We start from the raw sequence: 24,096 nt of genomic DNA, 5'->3' as shown, positions 1-24,096 counted from the left end.
TTGATTAAATAGCATCTCATATTATAGAGTATGATCGATTGTTTAACTCATCCAAATTTAATGAATATTGGTGTAATGTAGTTATAGATATCAGCATTGTTATATAACACCGATCTAATGTTTCAAATTTATCCCCACCCACCCCCTGTTACAAACACCTCATTTTCTTCGTTAGGCTCCATTTTCACAGCTGGAAACAAGTTGAATATAAAACACTAGGCCCTGAGCTTTAATTTGGTACCAATGAAACTTTGTTCGGTTGGAGGTGCTACGGAAATAGACTTTTGAGGTCCTGGCTCACGGACTACGGGTAGTGCACGCAGTTTGCCCGTGCGTCCACCTCGGGAGGAACGAATGAAGCACGAGACGAAACCGAGACGAAACCGAGGCTTCGTGCTTTTAATTGCCTTTGTTAGCTTTATTGTTGCTCTTCATTGTTAGGTTTTTGACAACGACACCCAAGAGATTTGATCGGCGGAAACCACAACAAACAAAAGAGAATGCTGGTTCGTCCAAAAAATCAGCGGAATACCATTTTGATCCCGCCGCCTGCGAAAAACGTGCGACATTGAAGAGAACGTTTTATTCGCCTAAACATCGAAATATCACAGGATTGTTTCTTGCCCTGTTTTTAATGTACTATAAACGGCAGCGACAAAATGACTTAACTAGTTTTAAATTGAAAATCTATCAAAAGTTGTTTGCTGTTCACGCTTCGATTAATTTCATTCAAGATTTGCATAGTTAAAAATATGTTGACGCGTTGTCCTTCGGTTGAGCTTATTTGTTCTGTTTTTCTGTTTTTTATTAGACAAGTAAATATTATTTCGCCTGATTGCACTCGAATTCCTTTTATCACCGGTTTTCTTGTCCCTTTGCAATTTTTTGAATCAGAGACTGCCGGACCGCCACAACCAGTTGAATTTTTGCATATTCATTCGACCAACATGTTATGTAGTTTTCGGCACGATGTCACAAAAGTTTTTCAACCAAAAATAAAAAAGGATCAAACCCGAAGAAGGAAAATTATCCGCACAAGATATGAGATTTTTTAAAAAAATGCAAAATCTAAACGTGCAACGTAAGCACTCGTTCATTCACGTGCAATGTTATGTAAATCGAATAGCACGCGTTGCTTGTCACTTCTCAGAAATTGATCAACTCAGTTTACTCAGCTTGGTCGCGCGCGAAAATTTTGATTCTTCTCAAAGAAGGGAAGGAAAATTTTTGAAACGGTCAGGGAATTACAAGATGTAGATGGGTTGGAGATCGAAGGAAGAACTGTCGGGAAGTTGTTGCAGAAAACCCAATTTGTCAATATTGCCGAAAAGCTGCAAAATGACAAGTTTATTCATCGAGTTGTTTAGCATGCCGAATGTCTGGGAAGGCGAGACAGGATACATGTTCTTTGTCGTTTCTGACTACCATCGAGCCGTAAAAATCACGAACCCAACGTCAAATTTAGAACTGACCGAAAATAGCTATTTTGATCGGCGCGAAATAATTCTTGTCGGTAAAAGGTGGATTGGAAGCCGACAATTGTCGCCGTTTGTCGCCCGAAAGAGAACACATTCCCCGCAAATAAATGTCATTGATTGCTCAAACTTCTGTGAAACGTTTATTCGATCTTAGTAAACGCTCGGTGTCCGGTCGTTTCGAGACAAAGTCTTTTCGAGACACGTCGTTTCGAGACAAGTCGAGGTCGATTCGAGACACAAGTAAAGTCGATTCGAGACAGACTGAGACACATGTTAAGTCGATTCGAGACAAACTGAAATTGTTTCGATATAAAAGTAAACTCGAGAAAAGATCAGTATATTAGTTTGCGAATAATCTATAATTTGCCGAAGCGACTCGATCGATCGACGTAAATAATTTCCAGTGCTCTCGCGAAGTCCTTCCGATACCCAGCCCTCCTCCGCAATGAGAACACACAAACGAGACCAAGTTTATGTTTATTTACAAAAGAGATTTGGATCAATATATTTATGAGACGTACTCTATAACTCCACAATAGTTATCAAGAAACACAAATACGATCAATAAAGTTGTGTAACTCGGTGGTGCACCGGACCTCTGAGGAAACTTGAGTTTATCTGACGCGTGGGTACGGTAGGCGAGTTTGTAAATTATCATATCAATAGACGCGTTAACTCATTGTGTTAAAAAAACTTGCTAATTTTCCCTATTGTTCTAACGGAAGTGAATAAACCAATCGAAACGCTTAAATCTAAAATCTAAAACTGGGTATTACAATTCGATTGTGTCGCGGGAGCACTGGGTATTATTACATCGATCGATCGAGTCGCTTATTCGCAAACTGAAACACTAAAATATACTGATCTTTTTGGGTGTTTACTTCTAAATCGAAGCAATTTCAGTTTGTCTCGAATCGACTTTATATGTGTCTCAGTTTGTCTCGAAACGACTTTACTTCTGTCTCGAATCGACCTCGACTTGTCTCGAAACGACGTGTCTCGAAAAGACTTTGTCTCGAAACGACCGTAAACCAAACGCTCGCCTTGTTAAGTAACAGACTTTAAACACGTTCGTTTTCATAACTCGACATGACAAGCGTACGTGACTTTTGCGACCTTTATTTACACACGGGTGGCGATCTGTCAGATCATTTGAAGATAAGAAATCCCGGCGCGGCGGCAGAAAGATTTTCGCTTCCTTCATTTTCGGATGAATGAATCGAGAGAAGTGCTTTTACAGGCGTCTTTACATGTATTTTCGATTTTTTCATTCACGTTTTGCATTTTTGAAAAAAATGAATTCTTTGCGAAGCGACAAGCTTCGACTCAAAAGCTTCTCATGCTAGCATGCACGCAACATTCAATACGAAGAGAAGATCTTGTAGTTCAACAAAATTTACCGGTAATCGCAGAGAAACTGTTTGAAAGAAATTTGCATATAGTTGCTGAATACGGTGTGAGCAAGTTGAAAATGTGAGAAAAAATCCATTGAAACGAAAACAATAAAAATAACAATAGCCAAAAGATCCTTTTGTGTCGGCCTTTCGTCCATTTGACCGAGATGAATTTCTGACCTCGGTTTTCATTCGTGAACCGCGCGGGTTTCGTTCGTGAACCGCGCGGTTTCGTCTCGTTCCTCCCGCGTGCAATACTCGCGTTCTGCCCTCGTGCTTCACGCGTGCCAATGTGCATATGATTTCAGGCGGTACTGTATATCCGAACATCTTTCTTTTGGTATACGTCACGTGGGATGGTGACGTAACATCACGTGACAATTACATCATGATGTCAAAACAGCTGCCATCTTGGATTTCAAAATTTTTCCAAAATGCCAGAAAACCACCCAAAATTACTGCAAAGTACTCAAAATAAAAAAAAATGTGCTTTAAAACCGTAAAAATGTAAAATTAATTCCATTAAAGTTAATTTTTATTAACAGAAACACGCAAGATTACAAATTTGGGAAAACATGACTGTCAAAATGCCGTTGCCATGGCGATGTCAAGTTCCTGACACATCATCAACCCTACCAAATTATTGCCAGATAAATTTTAGGAAAAGTCAGAAAGTTTGGCAGTGTTTGGTTGAATCTTAAAAAAGTTATAAGAGTTCAAAGTCACCGCGGGCCTCAAAAGCCCGCCCCCCCCCCTCCCCGATCTGAACAGGGTTAAGCCAAAAATGTTTCATTATCTAGATTGCCCATAAAATATCCATTTCTTCATTTTTAGGAAGCCTTTCCCTTCGTTGATCGCAATTATGTATTATGTATTTTCGTTTTAACTTTGTAAATAGCGCAATTGGAGCCTTGGGAAGAGCGTGATTTATTAATTTCATTATACTATTCTTATTATTTTTATTATTATTAATTTTTTATTATTGTTGTCGTTGTTGTTGTTGTTGTTGTTGTTATTATTATTATTATTATTATTATTATTATTATTATTATTAATATTATTAATCTACTTACCAGCGCAGCTTTGTTTTCCGTCCCCTGCATAGCCTGGCAAACATCTGCAGGTGTAGGAACCAGGAACATTCACACACTGACCGTTGGCATGACAGGAGAATAACCCCAAATGACACTCATCAACATCTGTTTAAACATATAGTTTCAGCGTTTCTTTAACACCAATTTGAGAGAGAAAGTTGGTTGAGGTTAATTATAATTTGCGCAACGGTTTTCGATCATTCTCTATAGCTGCTCCACAACTGTCCAGTGGTTTACCTTTTGTCATTCAAGCTTGCGATAATATATCAGAGTTTTGGCGGAAGCTAGGGACATATCTTCTGATGAAAACTTTTAGTTAGGTATTTTTTGTAATTTAGTGACTTTTTAGAACTAAATAATATACTACAAACAGGCTAGTTTTTTTATTCCATTTTTAGTCTTTTATTCTTTTATTGATCTTTTTTATGTAAATAATGTAACGTTTTTTATATACAGCTGTAGATGATGTAATTTTAACTTTGTATAAACTTGTAAATCGCTATTGGATAGCGGTAGAAATATCGCTCAATAAATAAAGTATTGTTATTCTTATTAATATTCAAGTGTTTTCCTTCAGCTGAAATGATAATGATTATGAATTTATATAGCACATTTTTCATATGTATAATATGTTCTAATGCGCTGCACACATACTGTAATTTACTACACAATTGCAAAGGCCAGACCACAACACCGGTACCGGGAGCTTCGTACCCTACTCTTTGTGAATAGTGTGCGGGTTCTTTAACGTCCCCTGTTATAAAACTGAAGAAACAGGCGACGGGACCTAGTGTTTATCTTTCTTTTCCGAGAAGACTAGAATGTCTAACATTCTCCTCTGTTATTTTAAGACCCTGAGTGTTGGTCCGGTCTGAGGTTCGAACCCACGACCTCCCGCTCAGCAGTCCGGTGCTCTACCAACTGAGCAAACCAGGCGGCGGTTGGAACATTCACTGAACTTAACAAAAAGACTTTTCGGCCAACCAGGCTCGAAATGGGGTCGCCACCACACCTCTGAACATATAAAATGATTTAACAAAATATCCCTGATTTGATTTATTACTCGTTGGTTATGGTTATATGTAAGCAATGAAGCGTATAGCTCTTCTTTCGATACTGTTGTAAAAATATTTCTGTTGTCATTCTAATTTTAATAAAGCCATGTATTGTCTTGGGCCGATTTAAAAAAATTGACACCTTTACTTCAGAATAAGGTTTTTTACACAATCCTGTTTTCATTTAACTTTAATTTATATTGTCTTAGGCATTTTATTTTGTTCTACTGCAAAAAAACATAACTTGAAGGGTCGCGGTATTTATTGCTATTTAACGGTAAGTTTTAACTTCGGAAAAAGCCAAAAAAATCAAATGAATTACTTTTTTTCTAACCTGTGCAGTTCTTTCCATCTAGACGATATCCAACAGGACATTTACATGAGTAAGAACCATCAGTGTTCACACAAGTGGAGTTCACTGGGCAATCGTAGGAGAAGTCCTGGCATTCGTCGTAATCTGTGATAAGAGAAAGTTGCACTTTTTTGTACTTGTTTGAGTTGAAATTACAAAATAGTCACCCATATTATAAGCTGAGAGACTGCGATGGTGCTGATAGTGGTCGCATGGAAACTAGTTTACATTTCAGTGTAAAAAAGCCTGCAACGCATATTTTATAAACTTTGTATAAAATTTTATAAACTTTGTATAAACTTGTAAATCGCTATTGGATAGCGGTAGAAATATCGCTCAATAAATAAAGTATTGTTATTCTTATTAATATTCAAGTGTTTTCCTTCAGCTGAAATGATAATGATTATGAATTTATATAGCACATTTTTCATATGTATAATATGTTCTAATGCGCTGCACACATACTGTAATTTACTACACAATTGCAAAGGCCAGACCACAACACCGGTACCGGGAGCTTTGTACCCTACTCTTTGTGAATAGTGTGCGGGTTCTTTAACGTCCCCTGTTATAAAACTGAAGAAACAGGCGACGGGACCTAGTGTTTATCTTCCTTTTCCGAGAAGACTAGAATGTCTAACATTCTCCTCTGTTATTTTAAGACCCTGAGTGTTGGTCCGGTCTGAGGTTCGAACCCACGACCTCCCGCTCAGCAGTCCAGTGCTCTACCAACTGAGCAAACCAGGCGGCGGTTGGAACATTCACTGAACTTAACAAAAAGACTTTTCGGCCAACCAGGCTCGAAATGGGGTCGCCACCACACCTCTGAACATATAAAATGATTTAACAAAATATCCCTGATTTGATTTATTACTCGTTGGTTATGGTTATATGTAAGCAATGAAGCGTATAGCTCTTCTTTCGATACTGTTGTAAAAATATTTCTGTTGTCATTCTAATTTTAATAAAGCCATGTATTGTCTTGGGCCGATTTAAAAAAATTGACACCTTTACTTCAGAATAAGGTTTTTTACACAATCCTGTTTTCATTTAACTTTAATTTATATTGTCTAAGGCATTTTATTTTGTTCTACTGCAAAAAAACATAACTTGAAGGGTCGCGGTATTTATTGCTATTTAACGGTAAGTTTTAACTTCGGAAAAAGCCAAAAAAATCAAATGAATTACTTTTTTTCTAACCTGTGCAGTTCTTTCCATCTAGACGATATCCAACAGGACATTTACATGAGTAAGAACCATCAGTGTTCACACAAGTGGAGTTCACTGGGCAATCGTAGGAGAAGTCCCGGCATTCGTCGTAATCTGTGATAAGAGAATGTTGCACTTTTTTGTACTTGTTTGAGTTGAAATTACAAAATAGTCACCCATATTATAGGCTGAGAGACTGCGATGGTGCTGATAGTGGTCGCATGGAAACTAGTTTACATTTCAGTGTAAAAAAGCCTGCAACGCATATTTTAGCGAGCAAACGCATTTTGATCGGGCGAGCACCATCTTGATCGAATTCGTAGTCTGCAGAGGGTTGGCCAGAGAAGAAAACGCGTCCCAGGGAGTAGGAGTAAGGCTAAATGTACAGCGAAGGGGAAGGGAGGGAGGAATACGCCTGTCCACAGTCAAAGGGAAGGGAGGGGAGAATACGCCTGTCCACAGTCATTGTTCGTATGGGAAAGGCCTTTCGCCCACGAACGGAGTCGCTGGTTGGTGCCTTAATGGAGCATAGTTTGATGCCTGCCAACGAAATGTACGTTGATCGATATTTTAATTTCGCCCTGGCGTGGCGTGCGAGAAAATAAATTATTCAGTGAAAGGAAAAAAAATAGCAGATTCTAAAGATTGTTTTGATTCTGCTCTTGAGAAAGCTCTAGAGTGTTTGTTTCAGCTAGGAATGTCGCGAAATCTACGAATGGAGTAAAGACATGCGAATTTCACACTGGCATAGGGAAATTTACTTGAGAAGTCAATCGTCTGGATTTCGCGCTTCCAACATGCCACCCGATTTCATGTACTAGTTAAATTCTTTCGATATGACTTTGCATACGTACCCCGCTTAGTTCAGGCACAATTTCCCTATGCTTTAGAACTGCGTTCGATACCTCGCGCCATTTCTCCGTAGCAATATTTTCTTTTCTTTTTTACCAGCGTTTTCGTTTGCGAATCTTGAGGACTTCTAACTCGATTCTCATGGTCACTGTTATAGGAGGATTTATATACACAATTTTAACTGTCACCGTCCATAATTGGCAGATTGTCAGCGTTCAGTCAGTTGAACATTTCATTATGCCTTTGTAACAACGTTTAAGACGTTTTTTTTAGCTAAGGCAAGGGACTTCCTTGATTTCCTGCAAGAAACTACAATCGACAGTGTATTTGCTACGGGTGAGTTGACACGTACTGATTTAGTTTTTCTCCATAATGGACTACAAGCTTTCCCTGACGTACGAGTATGTTTGCCGCTTTTAATCAGTGTACCTGTTGTAGAAGTATTAGCCACTTTCACAAACCGATACAACTGCCCTAAATTGCGAATTTTCCGGCCACATGGGTTGCAGACACGATTCGAAAAATCGTAGAGAATCGTGGACCAGCGGAAATCCAACTAGACTACAGATATCGGCTAATACAGCTCCAAAACAATCTTGCTGTTTGGAGGGATTGAAAAGATTCTCTGACGATTTATAACTTTGCTTTCCGAGATTTCCAAACTTCAATTTTGAAAGAAGCAGAGCCTACGGTTATCACTGGGGCTCTTATTTCACATTTATACGCTACGCAAAGTTGCAAGCGTGTGTTACATATTCGTGCCGATGTTTACTGACAGCATGTGCCCTCTCCATGTGCTTTTGTTTTCATTGGAATTAAATTTTAGCTTCCGGTTCATTTTCATTGGCTGACCGCTCATTTCCGGGAAATCAGCACTTGATGCACTACTAATTTGGGGGTGTTTCTTGTTTTCCTAGCCTTTACGGGCAGGCGTTTCGTGCCACCCCATCTCGCGCTTTTCCTCGCTTCCAAACCTCTCTCCGCCCTCATTCAACATGGCGGCGAATTTTCTTGGTCGCTAGCTAATATGATACTCTTGTGCGACCATGGAAAACGCCTGCACTGCAGGTTATGTAAAAGAAAAGAAACCAAACCAAAACAAAACAAAACAACAAAAAAAAACACTAATCGGAGATGCAAGTAGACGCATCACTCAACTTGCGTCAACTTGCGATTTCTAGTTTGGCCTGGACATGTGTGCACCTAAGTTTACTGTGCAAGGGATAAAATTTGCAGCAGGCGCGTCAGCATGGAAATAGCTTTTTTCGGCAACTAGCGTAACATACAGTATGCCAGGCTTTTAAGGTGGCTGAATACAGTTTTTACGTGGCTCAATAGCGCGCGCTACGATTTTCTGCTTGACGTCATTATTGCTCGCGCGGACTAAAATGGCGCTAGCAACTCTAAACAGAAACGAAAAAGAGTTCCATCTGTTTTACCGCGCTTTACCAAATTTGTATACGAAAGAAAATTAAAAAATACTTTCAGATAGGTCATGAAACCTGGGACGGAAAACAAAACGACAAAATGGTGGATAAACAACCGACAGAGAAGTTCTAAATCTGTCTTTCATTATCGCTCGCGATGCATGGCGTCATATTAGCGCGCGCTCGCACGCGCAATTTGATTCGCTTCGGAGGTCGTAAAAGCCAGATTTTGATCCAGATTTTCTCGAAAACCTACCGTACAACCTATTATGAAACTTTCACAATTAAATTTAAGGGGTGAACTACGTCCACAGCCAAAATTTTGAAAAAATCTGTAAGACAGATTTTGAGCTATTTTAAAAATCGGCAAAATATCACAGTTTCCTATTTTGCGAAAAATTTGTCTTACAGATTTTTATATTATTTTGCATGAATGATAATTCAAAGCCAATTTCTTATTTCTGAAATTTTGAGGTAGGGTCGTACGGGTAGATTTTGAGAAAAACGCCTTTTAAACTACTAGTGCCAGTCCCCTCTCAAGCACTCGGCCGTCCATTTAAGCTGTTTATTAGCATTTTTATTTTCCAAATATCGCATTAGATGGTTTTAGGATGTAACAAATAGTGATAAGAGAAAGAAAAAAACTTTTCTGGAGATTGTACAAGAGAGTTGAAGATTGCACTGATTTGCCCTCTCCGGCAAAACTGTATTAAGCCACCTTAATCTACTTGATTTTACTTTATCGCCAAAATGGCATGTGAACTTCACAACACCAAAAATAGCCAAAGCATTGTAATAATCAAACTCAGAAACACGTACCTTTCTTACAAGTAAATTTGTGACAAACTGTGCAGTTGACATCGTTCCATTTATATCTGTGATCGTTAAGTAAGCCAAGGGTATGAACACAATCCTCGTTGTGAAAATCATTTGGTTGGTTTTTCGCCCAGTAATGGAAGTCAAGCGGTGTTCCGTCGCTCCACACGAATGTTCCTTCTGAGTTGATATCAGAGAGGCCCAACCAAGAGTGTTCTCCACCGTGTAAACTTTGGATATAGACATTTTCTTCTTGATTGTGGACACTGGGAAGATTAGCTCCTAGAGTAGCACATGTTCCCTGGCTGTTGCTCCAAGTATTGCACGAAAGCACCTTTCTGTAGCAATATCCTTCAAAATACGACCAGTCGTCATGGCAAATGTCTTTTAAAAGAAAGTTCAAAATAAGTCATTGATAATTTTTTTATAAATGCTATATTTATAGAGGAAGCCGCATTAGCTCTTGCTGCTTTTTATGGAATTTAGAAATGTTGGTTTTTCAGGAGGGTGGAAACCCGGAGAACCCGGAATACCCGGAGAAAAGCCCTCGTAGCAAGGCGATAACCAACAACAAACTCGAACCACATATGGCACCGGGCTGGAATCAAACACGGGCCACTTTGATGGGAGGCGAGCGCTCTCACCACTACGCCTTCCCGCTCCCCAGACATCGCTCCATGCATTATACAAAAACTGGTAAGAAACATGATATTCATTTTGTCATGGTGTTACTTTTTACCATAAATTTGGCTGAGTGCTATCTTGAAATTAAAAGTTACAACGAATCATTTTATTACAGATTATACCGACGCTGGTGGTAACTTCCAAAGGCATACCTGCACGGGCGATTTTTGGTGCTATTTTGTAGCTCCTGTATTGTAACCAGCTACAATTTTAGCGCGTTTTCAACAGTTAACAGCGCCATATTGCCAGGGTTTTATGAAACGTTATAAAATTAACAGAGGTTTTGTATCAGAGTGTTACACACATTACACGCAGGATGGTGGTGTTTGTCGCGTTTCCAAAATCCGCGGCGATGTCACACTGAAATCACGACAAGAAATCACAAATAGTTTACGCCCATAACATACTAGTGCGACAAACTCGCAGCGGAAATCGTCACAATTACGTCAGGGGCATTGTTGGGTATACTCATATAGTTTGCGAAGAAAGATATGCGTCTGACGAGTCCTCAATTAAAGAAGAATGGATAAAGAAGATCATTTTCGAACTCCTTTTTTTCAGGTGATAAACGATAACCATTAACGACAAAATGATAGCTGCGTTGCGTTAATATATAATTCTAGATCTTTGTTTAATTATGAATATATTATGAAGGTCTACAACCAATTAGTTAATACATTTTTTATCATGAGTATAACATCCGGCTATACAATTTCTGTGGTTGTTTACAGAACTTTAAAAAAATATACAGAATTTATTCCGACCTGCACTAAATCCTTAAATGACAATAAACACGACTTTCTCGTTTGTATTGTCGCTGAAAGAAGCTCTCTAATTTTTTTCAAACATCGAATTCGGTCAAATCACCAAAAAAGGCCCGCTGAGTCCTGCTCAGTTTTGTGTATTTGCAACAGAAGACTCTGGTACTACTGTAAATTTACATGTATCGAACAAGTCGATCTCAGCAATATAAGTGTGGCCAAATACAGAAAGCAACGGGTGTGAAGTTCTCCTATGCTTTGTATGAAGGTATTACAAATTTTAGAAATAGTGGTAATTAGCTTTAGACTTTACCTGATAATACTGCATATGAGACAGTCAGTGGATCAAAGCGTTGGACATATAATTCTTTGACACAAATTCGAAATCCGGAGTTGGTGATAAACTTTTATATGTGAAAGAAAACGAAAAGATAACAATAATTGTGTGAATTACCTTTAAGTTAACATACATATATTTAACATAATATAAAGTTAAACCCTAAAAAATAGTAATAGTACCACTAACAAAATTCTCGTTTCTATTAATTTTGGTTCCTGCGTGCTTTTTTGTCACGCAATACGCAATGTCCAACTTCAAATTGGATACTTGTTGTTGGACATTTACGCCATTCACGTGTTAATCAAATGAACTTAACTGGCTTCTCCTTTGCTATTTTTTCTGCCGTTTGTACAACGGAGTGAATTTACATTCAGCTTGTTCACACACCAATAAAAAGGTTCTCAAAGACTCGTTCCTTTTTTGCGTGCGTGTTATCTCGGTCCACAAAGGCGCAAAAAAAAAAACAACTTGGCCAATATGCTGCAATCTTGACCTCACGCTAGCTTGGTCAATAACCCATATATATATTCAACTAATTCACGTTACGTCCATAATACCTCTATCCAGCTCACGATCCCGTTACACTCTGCAGCTGCATTTCCACCACCGGAAGAATGCTTGGCTGTTAATATCACTATGGGGAATTTGCTGTAGCTTCGAATGAAATTCACATCCTGTTAATCATTAACAAAGAGACGCAGAATTAACAATTATCAGTATTGGCAATATTCATTTAAATAGAAGTGGGCAGGAAGTAAGCGCCTTCAACTATGTTTAATCTCTTCACCCATTCAAGCGACGTCCACACTTACAACAATAGATTATCTGCTGCGGGAAACTATTATGTGAAACCTTCAAGACTGAACCTTCAGCTATGTTCATTCTCAAGATTTGGTCAAAAAAATATGGAATTAACTTCTTATTTTATTGTCTTCAGGGTAGAGTTAAATTAGTGTGTAAGCGTTGCTTGGCGGCTGTGCTTGAAAACTCATTCATGGTGCCACAGGAGGCTTCGCAAAACATGAACAACAAGCAAGCTTGAGTTTGAAAGCTGTTTATTTACAATACAGCAAAGTGAAAACGGAGATTCCTCTATCGGAACGACATTATAATGGAAGAAACGCACATCCATCGGGAAAATTATTTCATAACTCGTTTAAAGTTCTTAAATTGTCCATTTGAACTTTGTTTATCGTCAATGTACGTAGCTACAGATTCATAAAATTAATTTACTTGTTATGAATCTTCTTCAGTCATTATTTGTGTTTTTAACCAATAAAACTTCAATTTGCAGCACAGGAAGATTTGTCTTTTTCGTATTCTGGACATTTTAACTTCAGTTTCAAAACGCGCGAGTGAAATGAGGTTTTTTTTCTGCAAATAGGTACATCCTAATGTTATGAAAAGGTTTAAGTAATGTAACGACGGTGGGGGGGGGGGGGGGGGGAGGGGGGTTGAATTGAGTCTGCTTTTACGTCCAAGGGTTCGGTACAAATATTAAGCGGAACTCTTCAGGCATTTTAACTGTAAAAGGGCGGTAAGCAAAATTAACTCTCAATAATTGGCTTCTACTCAACTATTCAACCAAAGACGTCCGCTTTCGCTAAAGAAAAATCTGTAGCGTGGTCCAATAGACCTGACGTTTTGGCCTTAACACCAACAGCAGCACTTACAGCTGAATTGAATTGATGCATGCTGAATATGAAAATTCAAAAGTTTAAGGTGGCTCTGAATCCGCTTCGTAGAATTTGTTTTAACTTTGCAGAAAGTTGTATCTTAACATGCTGGTCATTTCCTGGGGTCTCGGGCTCGTTTTGGCTTGCCCTGCCGGGTGTTTCGGTTTCTGTTGCTGGTCCGTGGGTCATTGACTTGGTCCTGACGTGTGACGCATGCTGATTGGTCAGATTCATTGGTGGCTCGTCCCTTCCAGATTGTTTACTTTGCAGAAAGTTGTATCTTAACATGCTAGTCAATGTTCAATAATAAAAACTGGGGTCGCCGAGCTCGTTTTTGAGTTATTAACACCTAAAGCCAAAATTAAGGGTGTTTTAAACAGGTTATACTGTTGCTATGGTAACCAGTGACGTCAATAAAAATATAATAACCAAAACGTATTCACCAATCATTGGAAATTTATTTGATACCATTATTGGAGCGTCAACTGATAAATATTTGTAGTACTGACCAGTCAAAGTATAAGAGCTTAAAAAAGCTGAAAACTGATACCCAGCCACCTTAATTGCGCTTTCAGTGTTCGACAATGCCCCCGGTTTGTGTTCTAAACCTCATAAATTCCAAGTCATGACACTCTCTCCGAAATCACATGTCCTACATCCCTGGGGACAATTAAACGGAACTGTGAACTTTGCAATACACTGTTTTTAATTCTGGTGAAGGCTACACAAGGTTGGCGGAAATGCGGAAATGTAGTTTTTAAAAGTTCTTTGTAAGATCAATTTTGTATGTTTGTTTGTTTGTTTTTCCTTTTATAGCAGTTACAAAAAAACTATTTCTTAAACATGTTCAAAACCGACCACTCTCAAAACACTTCTATACTCGATTTCCATTTACATAGTCTTACAGTTAATGCTGTTTACCTGGCAGAAGGCGAAGTTATGGTTCTTCGAAGGCAACATGCTATTTTGAAAGCTGACATCTCCATGCTCTTTAAACAGTGGTCTATGAAGGGACTCGAACGCCAACCAGTTCTGAAACAAAAATGATGAGGTTACCGTATTTACTCGAATAAGAGCCGTGGCGCTTATTTAATTTTTCGCGCCTCAAGTGCGGCGCTTATTCGAGGGCGGCGCTTATTCGAGGGCGGCGCTTATTCGAGGGCGGCGCTTATTTGAGGGCGGCGCTTATTTAAAATTTGGATGCTACAAGAGTCTAATCTTTTACAGTAGCGTCTTTTTATTGTCAGTTTTTGTCTCTTGCTGAAGAGAAAAGTGGCGCTAGCTGTCCTGGCAAAATTGGATACCTTCATAACATTTACAGAACTACGTATTGTAAAAATGTTGCAATAGTCCAACAAAATACTGGATATACCCCAGTAAAACAATCACTTTGTACTGCAAAACATCGTTTTTGATGGGGAAAAAATATCCAAGTTTGTTTTAGAGTTGCTTTGTAGTGCTGTTTTAAATCCTCCATATAAGAGCCGGCATCGGTGACTAAACGGTGCTTATTTCGGGGGAGGCGCTTATAAAAAAACTTTTTTGTCCCAAATGCGGCGCTTATTCGAGGGCGGCGCTTATTCGAGGGCGGTGCTTATACGGGGGCGGCGCTTATTACAGTAATGATAAGGTTAATGTAAATAATGTGTTCAAGTTAACATTGCTTAATTCTTACATCAAAGAAAGATCCTGACTTAAACGGCTCTTTTTTCTGTGGCACCAGTTCAGCCCTCGGACGTACATTTTAATCCCTAACCCATCGACCGCACTATATTTACCCGCCCTTTGGTTTTCGTTGCTGAAGGATGTCTTGAACTGGTAGAATCCCTTTGGATGGTTTACAAGATAAATAAGTAGTCTGCCGGTTCCGTGGTCATTAACTTTACTACCTTGTAAATAATTTGTAACCTTGGATGAGTTGAAATTAAATAAAATCGCATAAGGTTTCGGCGTTTTTTAGCTTGTCCTGAATAGAATATAACACAGTAGCATTCGACCTCATTCGGAAAATTTTATCAGGACAAAATAAATTTCATTTGATCGGATTGGATTGGATAGCACGTACCACTGAGATGTCGTCATGAACTCCCGCAAAGTTTTGAAGCTCCCTGAGACAAATCTTAAAGGAACTTGCTGATACATCTTCCAGCCACACACTGGTAGCATCGTGTTTGAGACTTGATCTGTGATGTTCAGCCGTGGCGAATATAGTCGGTGAGTTAGAAAATTTCCCCTAAAAAAATCGTTAAACGAGAACAAGAGAGCAAGGTGAAAAGTTAAAGGTAGGGTAAGGTGGCCCAATCAGCACTTGGCTGGTATTGGGCATAAGTTTTGTCTGCTAAGAAGAAACAAGTATATTTTTTTAAATGGCTTAAGTTTAATTCAAATGAGTAATGAAAAAATAACACATCTCCACCTACATTTGGAAGAGTGACCGTTTGACAGTTAGTCCCAGTCCACCATCTGGAAAATGCTTCTTCGCCCGCTACTCCTCCAGGTGGGGCACCTTGATAGGCGACCCAATCAATTGTAGCGAAGCTATCTGAAGGATAGTCATTCCTTCCAGCTCGAGTAACACAGGCCGTAAACTGACTGCTGTTAACGCTTTCAACCCACGGTGTAGTGGCCTCGTGTACGTAGGTAGGATCAGAGTAATTTAAGTGGTTTACAGTAAGCTGTATGTATATTTTCTTATGAGGGTAGAATGTGTACGGTTCAAACTTGACGACGTCACACTGATCTTCTGCCCATGAGGGTACGTTCTTGAATTTGTGTCTACCTTTCTGAAGTGGAAAACCTGCGAGAAAAGGACAATAATTAATTAGGGTTTCTCTTCATAGTCTTACTTTTAGGTTTTGCTTTTGATACTCAATGCAAGATTGTTGTAACTTAAAGTTTGGAATTAAATTATGCTGTGACAGAGTCTACCCTTGCCCCCCCCCCCCCCTGCCCCCCCTCCCCCTCCCCCCTTCCCTCTCCCTCCCCTCCCCCCCTCCATCCCCCCCGCCCCCCCCCCCCTCGCCCCCGGCTCCACCCTGGCCCTGAGGCGGGGCTCTGTCGGGTCGCGCGCCCGCTCTTTTTCTCTTGTTTCTCCTTCCTCCCCCGGGGGTCCGACCCGCCTTTTTGCTCCCTTCCTCTGCACCACCACCCCTGTCCAGTCGCCCCTTCCCCTGTTCCCCGTCCCTGTCCCTTGTGCATTTCTCCATCCCCCTTTCTTCTCTCCCTCTCTTCTCCTCCCCCTCTCCCCTCCACTCTTCTTCTGGCTGGATCACTGCCCGGGTCGGGAGACTTTAGGGGACCATCGTATTTAATACCACTGAAGTCCCTTTCTACTTTGGATTCGTTGATATCATGTCTGATGGCATATCATTTTTCTGTTATGAAAAAACATCCCGGTGTCAAAACAGATTATTTGACATGGTTACGCTTATGCGTCTTCCAGTTGTCAACAGAGGCAAAACGTTGCAAGTGCTGTTAGTTTATCGAATGGAGGATTTGGAGAAGTGTATCCGTGAAGTGTATCTAAGTGATCAAGTTTGATTACGAACTTGGCTTTTTCCTGTCCACAATCAACTATGACTTCTTTTACACGACATCACAGATTTGCATTGATTAGTACTCAGTTGACTGGCGATTGTCTAAACATTGGCATGGAATAAGTTTTAAGCAGCGTATTTCAATTTCAAAGTGGCTACACTTGTATTTTCTTTACAAATGTGACATCCTCATGAAGCTACTGTGGTGACCATACACCGTGGTGAAACCACATTGACATAATTGCAAAGATTCATTTTACTAGAAAGGTTTATTTTGCTTGTAGGTTCAGACTGTTTGTTGTGTTCGTCGGTGTACACGTCCGTCCGTTGGTCCATCTACCTGTCTGTCTGTCTGTCTGTCTTTCTATCGTCTGTCTGTCTTTTTGTCTGTCTGTCTGTCTTTCTGTCTCTCCGTTATCGTGTGTCTTTTTGCCTGATTTGTAACACACATAACAAAACACCTGAAAGTTTGCCTAAATACCTGTACAACTTCCAGGATGATAGTTGGTATAATTTCCACGTGTTCTGCAGATTTCTTTCTTAAGCAAGCATATGTTAGTGAATGTACGTCCGTTGGAAGCACAGACTTGTTCTTCGTATGATGGACAGCTGCTTTCACAAACACAAGTAAACTGGTTCGGAGACGAGGCTACACAGTAACTGTGGTACTTGCAGCTTGAATTTCTACAGGGATCGAGGTCTAAAAAAGATAAGTAAGAAATGAAAGTAATCAGTGATTCATCGATTTCGAATCGAACATTTTTTTTTAAATAAACCTCATTGAAAACAACAGCAGCAACAACAACAACAACAATAGCAGCAACATCAACAACAACATTAGACTTAAATAGGCTAAAGGTTCCCACACAATAAAAACAGGATGAATAATTATCTGGAAATAGGATGTAACATGTTGACGATTAGCGATGTCTTTTAGAAAATTGGTTGTAGGTGAAAACGAATCTCGTTAGTTTGCTTCTGAAGGATGATATAGATGTAGAGTCAGTAAAAGCATTGAGAAACGTCCCCCCCCCCCCAACAAAAAAAAAAAACAAAAACAAAATAAAAAAACAATAAAATAAATGAATAAATAAATAAAAATAAAATGAAATAGAGTAGGTGATAATTTAATGGTCAGTATTTCAACCATTGCATCTCCTGACCGACGAATATCCGGAATAGTAATGCCTTAGTTTTTCGCTCGTCCCGTGCCAGTCTCTCTCCATTTAAACAGTTGGATTATACTTCAATAATTACCTCCGATGACTAAATAGTTCACAATTACATTGCTTCTCTGACCATTGTATCCTGCGTAATCCTTGATGCACACTCGAAAGTGGGAGTTGGTCACTTCCTGTAAATTGTAAAATATATTTATAAGAACCGCAATTAGAAGGGACGTCCTTTCGAGTACTCGTGGATGTATAAGAGATTTATGGAACGAAAGTACCCCAAAAATGTTATTGAAATATGTAATTAAGGTATTATTATAAATAGCCCGATGCCGTGGATGGAAAAATGTTTTGGAGTTTCTAAATAGACAAAATTATTTGCATATCACGTCATACTTTATTTCCAAGAGAACGTCAAAACAGGTCTAATGTAAAAACAAATACAGAGAAAAAAATCATATCAAGTAAAGATTAGTATACACAGTGTTAGGCTAAAAGGCAAAAAAATTGCCAAAGTTTTGATACAGTTAAATGTAATTTAACATAGTTAACGACAAGGAGCAAGAGCCTAGTCATTAGCGTGTTTCTAGTGTTTCAGGCGTTTGTAGCGTTAAGCGTTTGGCATATGTTTGTTAGTAGCGTTTTGGTGGTGTTCACATGGTTGCTGAAGTACTGGGTCGAGTATGGTCCAGCGGTGTTTCCCTTTGGTACATGCGTAGCTATCCCATGTGCTTGCGTTTGTTGTTCGTAGTTCGATCGGCGTGGCGTTTTGTGTTAGTTTGTAGTAGCGTTCTCAGCGTTTGTAGTTTCGTTTCGGTGACTTTTGCTGTTCCTGTTTGCAATTCTCAAAGTGTTCTTCGTTTGCTGACTGGGGTTTTCGCCTCTTTTGTCGGGCATCCATCTTGCTTTGGCCTCCGTTCGTGGAAAGTTGTCGTTCGCTTCCAGTGGCATTGGGTTGGGTGGCATTGGTTGCTCGTTTTTCGTGGAAATTCCGTTGTCTTTGTCGCTGTTGGCAGTTCCAGTGAAGTTGTGGTGTCGTCGGTCGGGATTTTTCTCCTTCTTCGCTGCTCGCCGTCGTGGTTGGTTTGTTCGGAGCCAGTTTGTTGTCGCCCACGTGTTTACAATATGCCGCCGCCACCTCGTTCAACTAACAACAGTTTGTCGGCGGGATTCTCTCAGGACGGTTTGCCATCGTCTTCGGCCGCTTCGCTAGTGCCTGCATCGGGTTCTGCTGGCTCTGGGCCGCCGCTATCAGCGGATGCAATTGCCAGCGCTGTGGTTCGCGCTCTTGGTAGCTCGCTGCCTGCCATCTTAGCGTCGCTTCCAGGGAACGCCTCCTCGCCAGCCGACAGCGTTGCGCCGGCAAGCTCCTCTGCACCGCCGATTGTAACGAGTGCTGATGTTCATGTTGCCTCTGGGGCTAGGACTCAATCGTCATGTACGTACATGTTGCCTTTGTTTGTGCTGACTTTTACGCCGTTGACAGCCACAACCGACTCAAGCTCGGCCCTCGGGGCTCCCATTGCGGCGACCGGCGCGTGTGCGTCATTTGGCTCCATTCTGCCAGACGTGGATAACATGACTGCGTGGCCTAAAGCAGAGAAGGCGTTCACTGTTGGGCCGGGTCATGCCCCAATTCCGGCCAAACTAGTATCCAAAATTACTGGGGGTGAGTTTGTGGAGCTGGCAGAACTACTGTCGGTGAATCTGAGGCAGGGCGTAAAATTAACTTTTTTCCACAGTAGCCACTTGGCTCCTAAATATACCAAAATGGTAGCCAATTCCAAAAATTTGGTCGCCATTTTTTTAAAAAAAAAGAAATATAAAACACTTTTCATTCTGTCATTTTACTAGATAGACCCTTTAAAATAGATTATTTTCATCACATTTGCATTTATTTCAATCTGGAATGGCTTTTTGTGCACAAGAACTGGGAAGACTTTTAGTGACATTACATGAAGTACCAAACCGCTGACCATATCAAAATAGGCGCACGTGCTTCGTACGCATCGAACACGAACACTACACGATGTTTGACAGTCTTTTGGCGATGTTTTTGACTTCATCTATGGATTTAAACAATTTGAATTGAGCCATTTTGCCTTGTAAACTTCAATAAAATACAAAGATCAAAGATAGAAAGCAAATTTATTGTGTGGCTGTCTTGTGTGGCTACTTTGTAAGTTGAAACTGAAAAGGAAGTTGGCCGCCCAAAATAACAACGCTCGATTGCAAACCATATGAGATGTTTTCTTACAGTTTTGGACAGGTAAATAACCTTCAAAACCATTATATTTAGCTGAAATGTAAGATCTTTAGATAGAGCAAGAAGTTATTGTGTACTTTGCTCACACTGTGCGATTTATTTACGAGTTATGCAGTTTTTGATGAATTAAGCGATCCGATGCGATTTGAGGTAATGTGTGCACGTGGTCGATTGTGCGAATTCTAGTCGCCAATTTGGCGACCAGCTTTCAGGATTTGGTCGCCAAAGTGAAAAATTTAGTCGCATTGGCGCCCGTATTAGGCGCAATTTGATGCCCTGTGAGGGCAGCCGAACGGGCCCACAGGTGCACTTGGAGGGGAATTCGAAGCTCTTGGTGTCGAACGCAAAGCGTCGGCAAGTGGAGATATCTGATATTTTGACGTGGACAGAAGCGTTTACAATTTTCCAAATGGTTTTGTGTGCAACCTATCCGCATCGGTGGTCCGATTTAACAAAATACAAGTTGTTGATCATACAGACGGCACATCAGTTTCGGGGCTCGGCATGGTTGGAGTATGACTCAGCATTTAGGAAGTATGACTCAGCATTTAGGAAGGATGCCGTGGCCTCGGGCTTGGGCGACTGGTCCAAGATGAACCTGGATTTGTACAATTTTCATTTGCAGTCCCCAGCGTCATCCTCGCAACAGCAGCTGCGGGTTTCCTTTCCAGGGTCGTCCCAGTCCCCAGCGGGCAGCCATGATTCAAGTGTGCATATCCCTTTTGCCGCTCGTGGAATGAGGGAAAGTGCCTGTGGCCATTTGGTAGGTGCAGGTTCCGCTATGTGTGTACAAACTGTGAAGGGGAACATGCAAAGGTCAACTGCCCCTTTTCCCCTCACCAGCGGTCATCGTTCCCAGTCCCCCTTGGCCTCTCCTGGTGGAAGAGGAGGATGGTACTGACAGGCTAGAAGCTCGTCGTGATTTCAGTGTATATAGTGTAGACAGTCATGTTACGTTGCCTGGCCAGCAGATTGAACTGCCTTGTAGGGCTAAGTTGTTTCGTTCAGTTCCTGTTCCAGTTCAGCCCATTGTTGCAGATGGCATTTTCTCTCCGCTAGCCTCTGTCAAGGAAGTCTCACCGTTGCGCTTGGATCAGTTCCAGCAAGAGTTACGTCACCACCTGGATAGGTCAGCAGTAGCATTTGTGATTTCGGGAATACAGGATGGTTTTCGGATTGGTTTTGAGGCTTCCTATGTGTCTCTGAAGTCAGCTTCCGCCAATATGCGCTCTTCCTTGGATCATCCTTCAGTAATTGACTCCTATCTCCAAACTGAAGTCTTAGCTCGCAGGGTGGCTGGCCCATTTTCGTCTCCCCAGTGGCGCCCCTGCACATGTCGATTTGGGGATACCCAGAATATCAGCCGGGCAAATGGCGGTTGATCTTGGATTTTCGTCGCCGGGGCACAGCGTTATGATGGCATTCCTAAGCCTGCTTTTCAGTCCAGTATGTTTCAGTGGATGCGTTAATTGAGGGCATTATGACTCCAGGTCGAGGAACTCTGATGGCTAAGTTTGACGTGGCCACGGCAGACAGGAATGTTGCTATCCACCCAGAGGATCGCCCCCTGTTGGGGATGAGGTGGCGGGGTCAATTTTTCGTGGATATGGTACTCCCTTTTGGTCTGCGGTCAGCACCATTTATTTTTACAGCCATTGCAGATCTTGTCGAGTGGATTTTGGTTAACAATTCCTGTGTTAACTTCCTGCGTCACTACCTGGATGATTTTCTGACCTTGGTCCCACCAGCCTCTCCCATCTGTCACAATAACCTGCAGAAGTGTGTGCACCTGTGTAAGAAATTGGGCCTGCCGTTACATCCTGACAAGTTGGAGGGACCAGCTACTTGTTTAACCATCCTTGGGATTGAATTGGACTCAGAAAAGCTGCAGGCTCGCCTTCCATCAGATAAGCGGGACACGATCATTGCACTGTTGGAAGAGTGGTCTACGAAGCGTTTCTGCAGGCGTCGGGAGCAAGAATCTTTGATCGGTCACCTCCATCGTGCTTGCAAGGTTGCGCCCCAGGGCAGGACCTTTCTTCGTCGCATGATTAATTTGCTCTGCGCCCTCCGCCGGGATGATCACCCGATCAGGCTGAACCAGGAATTCCAACGGGACTTAACGTGGTGGCGGGAGCTGTTTCAGACCTGGGATGGCCTGAGTTTCTTTTGTATGCCCACATGGGCCCCTCTCCCAGACTTCCAGGTCTCTTCAGATGCATCCGGCTCACTGGGCCATGGCGCTATCTTTAAATCTCACTGGTTCTGTGGCGCTTGGTTGGCCGTGCAGAGATCATCCTCAATTGCGTACAAGGAACTTTTCCCAATCATTATAGCAGCCTCTCTGCGGGGCTCGCAGTGGGTGTCGCGGCGGGTTGAGTTTTTGTGCAATGAGTCGGTGGTGGCAGTACTCAAGTCGGGCACTCCGCAGGATCAGAGTCTCATGTTGTTGCTGCGCTATTTGTCCATGCTGGCCGTTCGCCATTCATTTCTTTTACTTCCTCATCAGTTTGTGGTAAAGATAATCCAGTAGCTGATGCTCTCTCCCGTTTCCAATTTCAGGGGTTCCGACGAAGCACCGGCCCAGATTCCTGCCTCCCTCCTAGCTGCTCTTCAGACGCCCTGACTCAGAGGTGCCAGTTTCTCTTTACTCAAGGTCTTGCACCATCGACTCGGCGAGTTTACCTCTCTGCCCAGCGCCGTTTCATTAACTTCTGCCATCAGGATGGTCGCGTAACTCAGCATTGCATCCTCCCTCTAGCCGATGAGGAGACTCTGATGCGCTTTGCCACAGTGCTGGGGGACAATTTAAACCATTCATCTATCAAGGTGTACCTTTCAGCAGTTCGCTCCCTCTACATTGTCCATGGCTTTCCTGATCCTCTGGTGGGGTGTCTTCGTTTGCAGCGGTTACTCAGGGGCATTAAGCGTGTCCAGGGTCCAGTGACTCCAAGACACCTTCCTATCACAATAGACCAATTGAGGGTTATCCAGCGCTCCTTGGACCTATCCACAGCAGACCCTGTGATGTTGTGGGCTGCGTGCTGCTTGGGATTTTTCGGTTTTTTTACGAGCTGGGGAATTCACGGTAAACTCAACCTTCCATCCGAGCACTCACATGACAGTCGGTGATGTTCAAGCAGACTCGTTGGTGAAACCTACTTGTTTTAAGGTTCGGATCAAGTGTTCTAAGACTGACCCCTTTCGGGCGGGTTGTGATATCTACTTGGGGCGTGGTGTGGGCTTAGTTTGTCCCATTGTTGCGCTAGGCAACTACCTTTCTCAACGTGGTGCCACTTCGGGACCGCTGTTCAGGTTTAGCAGTGGTCGTCCGCTTACACGGCAGCAGTTGTCATCCTCAGTGCAGTCAATCTTACATGCAGCGGGTTACTCTGGCTCGTACTCTGGCCACAGCTTCCGTATTGGGGCAGCAACTAACGCAGCGGCCCGTGGTGTTCCGGATCACCTTATCAAGACTTTAGGGCGTTCGTCCAGTGATGCGTACCAGATCTATATTTGGACTCCAGTCAACTCAATTGTCCGGGTTTCCAGTCAGTTGGTGGCGTGACAGGTATTTAGTACGCGTGGCTTATTACGTCGGGTTAGGTGCCTCAGGTTGGGGTCTTTAGGGGCTGCGGCTTGGGATTCCCGAGCCCCCTCGTGGCTCCAGGTTGGTCCCAACCTGGGGGATCCTTCGGCTTGGCACGGGGGGCTCATGGCTGGGTTGCGGGTTTGGGCAGGCCAGTCGGGTGTTCTGGCGCCTTGGGGGTGTGATTGCGATTTCAGCCCCCGGGCCCCTTGGGCACCTAACCTCCACTTGCGACGTGGGTGTTAAATACAGTTAAATGTAATTTAACATAGTTAACGACAAGGAGCAAGAGCCTACTGTAGTCATTAGCGTGTTTCTAGTGTTTCAGGCGTTTGTAGCATTAATTGTTTGGCGTATGTTTGTTAGTAGCCTTTTGGTGGTGTTCACATGGTTGC

At 41.8% G+C, this 24,096-nt stretch overlaps 1 protein-coding gene across 3 annotated transcripts in view; it reads right to left on the bottom strand.

The window, feature by feature from the left end:
• LOC144665191 (uncharacterized) overlaps positions 1–24,096 on the bottom strand; it is a 53,978-nt gene that overhangs the window by 12,047 nt on the left and 17,835 nt on the right. For 2 of the 3 annotated variants that reach the window (XM_078526375.1, XM_078526377.1), the window contains exons 6-16: positions 17,932–18,028; positions 17,156–17,374; positions 15,559–15,935; positions 15,204–15,371; positions 14,060–14,170; positions 12,020–12,136; positions 11,436–11,526; positions 9,681–10,061; positions 6,574–6,696; positions 5,356–5,478; positions 3,946–4,071 (exon numbers count right to left, since the gene is read on the bottom strand). In XM_078526375.1, coding sequence (XP_078382501.1) covers positions 3,946–4,071; positions 5,356–5,478; positions 6,574–6,696; positions 9,681–10,061; positions 11,436–11,526; positions 12,020–12,136; positions 14,060–14,170; positions 15,204–15,371; positions 15,559–15,935; positions 17,156–17,374; positions 17,932–18,028 — 1,933 coding nt within the window. The remainder of the gene's footprint in view (positions 1–3,945; positions 4,072–5,355; positions 5,479–6,573; positions 6,697–9,680; positions 10,062–11,435; positions 11,527–12,019; positions 12,137–14,059; positions 14,171–15,203; positions 15,372–15,558; positions 15,936–17,155; positions 17,375–17,931; positions 18,029–24,096) is intronic. The other variant, XM_078526376.1, reaches the window with a different exon arrangement.

This window comes from Oculina patagonica, chromosome 9 (assembly GCF_052425735.1).
Source record: "Oculina patagonica isolate OP01 chromosome 9, crgOcupat, whole genome shotgun sequence".
Lineage (NCBI taxonomy): Eukaryota > Metazoa > Cnidaria > Anthozoa > Scleractinia > Oculinidae > Oculina > Oculina patagonica.
The sequence above is the reverse complement of the archived record's forward strand: the minus strand, read 5'-3'. Positions and strand labels throughout refer to the sequence as shown.